Below are 6,000 nucleotides of genomic sequence, written 5' to 3' on the forward strand. Positions count from 1 at the left end.
ACCACAATAAGGCTCTCCTTCAGTTTGCCAATGACCAAAGACCATGGATCAGATTGAACACCCCCCACCTTCACAAAATCTGACCTCTTCCATGGAGAACAGCATACTTACTCTCCCTACTTAGCCTGATACCGACAGTCATCTATGTGGGGACTTCATATTCAGATACGGCCTATGTGGTATAAGCCAACATTGCATGACTAATCAGCAGATTTTGTCAAAGAAATCGACCTTGTTATTTTGGCTGACACACATTAAATGTTATGAACATAGGATGTATTTGAACAGAATGTCCTCACATGGACAGTTGAAGAGTTAAGAGATTGGGCCATGAAGGCGTGCCTGCCCTCTATTCCACATGATGGGTTGGATGGGGGTGGGGTGGGGAGAAGCATTGTCCAATCCCAGGCAGCCTCTCAACACATTGGGGCCCCAGATGCTGTTGAAGTACAACTCCCATTATTCTCAATCAGACTGACCAAAAAACAGGGATGACTGGGGATTGTAGTCCAATATCATCTTGGAGAAAAGGTTAGGAAAGGTTGTCTTAGAGTAAGAACTTCATGCAAACAATCTTTAGACAGTAATCTAACCTGAGGTAGAATATTTTAAAAGGTCAGCCACATACCCTTTTAAAATAAGGCCCCAAGCTTGAATTGATAGTTCAACTAAAGAGTTACTTGCTTAATTGGGGGGGGGGGGAGATTTCTATCAGTCAGGATTAACTTGCAGCTCCACTAATTCAAGTTAAAGGCAAACTTGTTCATTTCAAAGGTATTTTGGTTCTGGTATCTTACTGTCATATAGAATGAAACAGAAAATATTAATTATGCCCTTTCCTTCTAATAACGAGTGGTATGTACAATTCATTGAATGGTGAGTTATTTTACACATCCTTTAACATCTCAAAAAGGCACTCTTGATGATATGCAAATAAATTAACTGAGTTTTAATAAATTGATCAGTCACTTAAAAGGCAAAGGATTAATCAGCTAAAAGAATTAACTGGTTGACAGCCCAATGTTTGAAGTATTTTTCATTTAAGAAACAGGCACGTGCTGTAGTACTTTGATTAGCTGAATAGATGTGCTTGTATTGAGTGACCATACCATCCACAAAGAAGCAACAACTTAATTTTATGGTATCACAAACCATGTCCTCATCACGAAAAGAATGATTGCAGAAACAGGTTGTTTGGCAGGAACAACAGCAGGAAGCAGATGCTGGAATTGGAGGACAAGAGACTTTGGCCTGGCAAACATTAACAAGACACACATTCCCTTCTTAAATCTGATCACTGTGAAACCCTTTGTTTTTTTATTTTTGTCTGTTTCAGCAGAAATGGGAAAGTGTAAAATTAAAAGTCACAGTAGCATAGTTTCACTCATGAGCAGCCCCTCGGAAGTCAATTGACTGCTAACAGTGGTAGTTACAAGCTTGCTGGCAGCAGCTGGCCTGAGGTAAAGAAGTTTCATGTTCGGTTATAATCAGAGATGACATTTTGTTTTTAAAATGTACAGAAGGTTTGAAAGGGATAGCTACTTAAAATTCATTTTAGCAAGCAAAACTGCTTTTAAAACCTCTCCTTGCATCTGCAAATTCAAATGTGCTGCTTCAGTTCTTTATTTATATTTCACAGGTCACACCAGCCTGGTGCTTTGTTGTGCTCATGCCTTCCCACCAACTTCAGGTTATTCTATTTCCAGACGAAAATGGACAGATGAGGAAATAGTTTTTAAAAGGGGGAGGGGATGGCAGGCAAGCATCAGACCATTTATCCTATTGACTGAGAATGGAAGTGGGAAAAGAGTTGATATTCATTCAACACATTGTATAACTAAAAACAATGTTGTTTTTAGTTATGTTGTTTGTGTATATTGTCTGTGTGCTTTTATGTGCTTTTTTGTAAATGGCTTTTAAACTTTTTACATTGTATTTCATGTTTTAACTTCTGTAAACCGCCGAGAGAGGTTGGGCTTTGGAGCAGTATAGAAATGTAATAAATAACATAAAATAAATATAAACAAACACATTTGTGTTTATATTCAACGTAGGAATACTTTATACTGTGGATGGGGCGAGGGGGCAACGGAAGTGCATCAAATTTAATCAAACTATTGTTTCTTTTAAAAAGAATGGAAATAATAGTATCTCATCCTACTTGCATTCTGCTTTAGGGTGGCTCTGCCAGCTACTTTACACCAACCCCTCTGAAATCACATTCGCTCAGGGTTATCCTAGTCTTAGAAATAAACTGTAATATCTTACATTACACCAGATCTGTCACTAGAGTTCTGCCATCCTGAACCAATATCACTATTCACAGGTTACAGGTTGCTTTTTGCACAAGCTTTCTCTTGGGAGCTTGCCTAACTGTAATAAAACATCTCTGGTGTATACTTGCTTACACCAGATCACCACAAACCATTCCACAAGATGCATCAAATCTTTCCTTGAAAGAGCTCTCAGAACCATAGAACTGAAAGGGTCCTCATCGGTCATAGAACAGTAAGGTTGGAAGGGGCAGATAAGACTGAGTCCAATCCCCCTTTGCTGAAGTAAATATCCTTCCCAAAGCTGTCATAGAGCCATGGTACTGCAACAATAAAAGTCCCACATGACATTATGCTTCTATCCCACCCTTCCTCAAAGAAACTCCAGACAGTATACATAGGGTCATCACATTTCTATTATAACAAACGGCTGAACAGATGACTTGCTCATGGCTAAGCAGAGGTTTGAACTGAGGTCGCCCCAGCTCAAATTCAGCGCTCTTAAGCTCCAACACCACAATAGCTCTCTGGCTGGATGGGATCTCCAGAGACCTTCTATTCTATCCATGTTGTCCCATGGATTACGTCCACCAACTATCCCAACCCAATTTTCTAACCTGCTCCTGACCTCAAGTGATGGAGATTCCACACACATCCATCCCCCCACCCCTGGTATCTGGTCCACTGTTCTTATTTAGAAAGTTCTTCCTAAAACCCAAATTAAATCTCAACTCACAAGACCTCCCTCCAAACTCTGCAAGAATGACATCACTCACACGGCTCAACATGTGGCAAATACATTTGATTTTGCCTGATTTAATCTTCCCTGAACTAAAGCTTCCTGAAAGGTCGCTGATCCCTGAGCAGTACCACAATCCCTTCTTACTGCGAGCAATCACTTGGTTCCACTGAAGATTCTTTCTGGAAGCCCCTTCTAAGAAAAACAAAACACACAGGCCCTATAAAGTTCTACCACTCATGCCACTAAACTATCGGGGGACCGGTGGGGGGGGGGGGCAAAATCGGCTCGATCTCTCTGTGGAACATGCCCAGGCCTGCCCAGAGGCCTCATGGATTAAGTATTAAATGCTTGGGCCCTGTCCTTCCAAATCAGCCCACACTCTTTATACAGTCTATTTTTGCAGGACACAAAGTACCAAGTGCCCCTCCCATCCTTCAGGGCATCACACCCACACACACAAGCCACCCGCTGCTTTACCTTACCCTTAGAGTTCCTTCCCCATCCCTTCAGCCAGGCAGAACACCCAACCATCTCAGGCCGCTCCCCTTCCGTCCCCCATGGCTAACAGATCCCTTCCCAGTTTCTAGACAGATCCGGAGTGGCTCTCTCCGTCAAGTTCGCATTGATCAGACTTAAGATGCAATCCTATGCATGTTTAGGCCAAAAAATCCCTACAACTCTCAGCTGGCTGGGGAATGCTGGGAGTTTATAGGACTTTTCCCTGTCTAAATATGTACAGGATTATGCCCTTAGAGACCTAGGGTGCTGCTATTCCCTCATCTCTCAGATTCTCCACCAATCCCATTCCATAATCCCCAAGACACCCTGGCAATCCCAACTCAGGTCAAACTATTTCACGTGGCTGGGGGGGATGCTGGGAGTTGTAGTCCAACACATCTGGAGGGCGCCAGGTTGGGGGGAGGCTTCGCTAGGGGGGTACCAACGCCTCCCCTCACGCCAGCTTCACCCTATTCCAGGTCGCCACGTGCACATCCCGTCAGATCCAGCCCCGCACCCCATTTCACAAATCTTTCGCAAGTTTCTTCAGCAGAGAGTCTCGCTGGGTTCACCGGATCTTACCCTCCCTCAGCCCCCCCCCCCCCAATGAAGCGTGGACAGCAGCCTCTTCCTCCTCTCCCCTCCGGCTTTGGCAATCCCATTTCAATCAGCCCCGGTTCCCCCCACCCCACCCCGAGCCCTTGCAGGTTCGCCACCTCGTCCGCATCCGCCGCCCACCAAATGCGGCCTCCCAACTCCCGGCAGGCCTCCCCAGGTTCAGCGGCGGTTGCATTTCCCCCCCCCCCCGCGAAACCACTCACCCTGCCGGCCCACGATCTCGGCCACATGCTCGGAGCTGGGCACCGGGACGCACTCGGTGGTGTTGACGCTCTTCCTCCTCAGCAGCGCCGCCTGCTCCCCGTTCAAAACCGGCCCGGGGGGCATCCCGGCGGCCGCCACTCCGCCGGGCGGCCCGTAGGCTTGGGCAAGCATCGCCGCCATCACCCCGTGGTGGACATCTTCGCCGGGCCCGTACAGCGCCCCGCCCAGCCCCGCCGCCTCCGGAGCCTCGAAGGCCGAGCCGGCGGCGTGAAGCGGCGGCGGCGGCGGCGACAGCAGCACCGAGCCCAGCCCGGGAGGCAGCAGCGGGGGCGAGGCCGGCGACGACAGCAGCAGCAGCGAGGCCGGGCCTCCTCCGGGCTCCAGCAGCTCCTCCTCCCCGCCGCCGCCGCCGTCCTCCTCAGGCGGCTCCTCCAAGTCCAGCTCCAGGTCGCCGCTGCCTCTGCCACCGTCGTCGCCGCCGTCCCCCTCGGGCGCCGCCTCCTCCTCGTCTTCCTCGTCCTCGGGGAGCTCGGGCGAGGCGGGCGCCGCCTCGCCCCCGCGCTCCCGGAGGCCCAAGCCGGCCAGGCGGTCCCTCAGCAGCAGCGTGTCAGGCGGCGGCGGCTGCTCACGAGGCGGCGGCGGCTGATGGTGATACTGGAGGAGCAGGCCCGGCGGCGGCCTGGGCGGCAGCAGCACCACCAGCTCGGCCGGCTCCTCCTGAGGCGACGGGGAGGCGCTGCCGCTCGGCATGGCCGGCGAAGGAGGCTCGGCCAGGCCGGGCGGAGGAGAGGAGGAGGAGGAGGGCGGCGGCGGAGAGCTCCGGCTATTCGGCCCTGGGCGACATGTTGCTGCTGCGGCGGCGGGCTCTCCGGCGGCCGCCTCCTCCTCCGCCGCTGCTTCTTGCGGGGCTTGAGGTGAGGCGGTAGCGGCCTGGGCGGCGCTGGTGGCGGCGCTGCCGCTGCTGCCGCCGCCGCCGCCACGGCCCCCGCTCGCCTCAGCGCTTCTTTTGTTCCATGTCTGCTCTCCCCCGCCGGCTCCAGCAGCAGCAGCAGCGGCGGCGGCGGCGGCCGCAGGCGGCGGCGGCGGCCCTGGCAGCTCCAGCCCCGCCCCGCGCCGCTCCCCCAGCCGGGCGATTGGGCGGCAGCGCGGGAGCAGCAGCAGCCGGCGCTCGGGCCGGGCGAGCAGGAGGAGGCGGCGGCCGCGACGGAAGCGGCGGCCGCCGCCGCGCCTGCAGGGGGAATGGAGGGAGGGCGGCGCAAGGCGAGAAGCGGCGGCGGGTCGTGAGGGCGGCGGCGACTCCTCTCCGTCCTCCTCCTTCGCCTCTCCGGTGCCCTCAGGCGGGCCCCCAGGCGCGCGCCCTCCTCTCGCCAGCCCAATCTCGGCGGCGGGGAGGGCGGCCCGGGATTGTTGGGTCGGCCTGGCGGGTATTGTGACGGGGCAAGAGGGACGGGGGAAAGGCCGCGGCGGCGGCGGCGAGGTGAAAGCGGGGCCTGGCCTGGGTCATTCGGGGTAAAGCTGGGGGCGGAGGAAGGGAAGAAGGACGCGAAGGGAAAGAGCGGGAAGGAAAGAGGAGGAGGGAAGGGAAGGGAAGAGCGGGGCAAGGGTGGAAGTAGAGCAGAGGGAGAAAAAGGCGAGGGTGCGAGAAAGTGGGGTGGGGGGAGAGCG

General features: G+C 53.1%; 1 protein-coding gene across 1 annotated transcript in view; it reads right to left on the reverse strand.

Moving 5' to 3' along the window:
• The window catches only part of MEX3C (mex-3 RNA binding family member C), a 44,408-nt gene extending 38,896 nt beyond the window's left edge, over positions 1-5,512 (reverse strand). The window contains exon 1 of the mRNA XM_084832919.1: positions 4,335-5,512. Coding sequence (XP_084689045.1) covers positions 4,335-5,085 — 751 coding nt within the window. The 5' untranslated portion in view covers positions 5,086-5,512. The remainder of the gene's footprint in view (positions 1-4,334) is intronic.
• Positions 5,513-6,000: the final 488 nt, after the last annotated feature.

The sequence above is a fragment of the Heloderma suspectum genome, chromosome 2, assembly GCF_057233095.1.
Source record: "Heloderma suspectum isolate Gila_16-S chromosome 2, 16-S_ref, whole genome shotgun sequence".
NCBI classification, from domain to species: Eukaryota; Metazoa; Chordata; class Lepidosauria; order Squamata; family Helodermatidae; genus Heloderma; species Heloderma suspectum.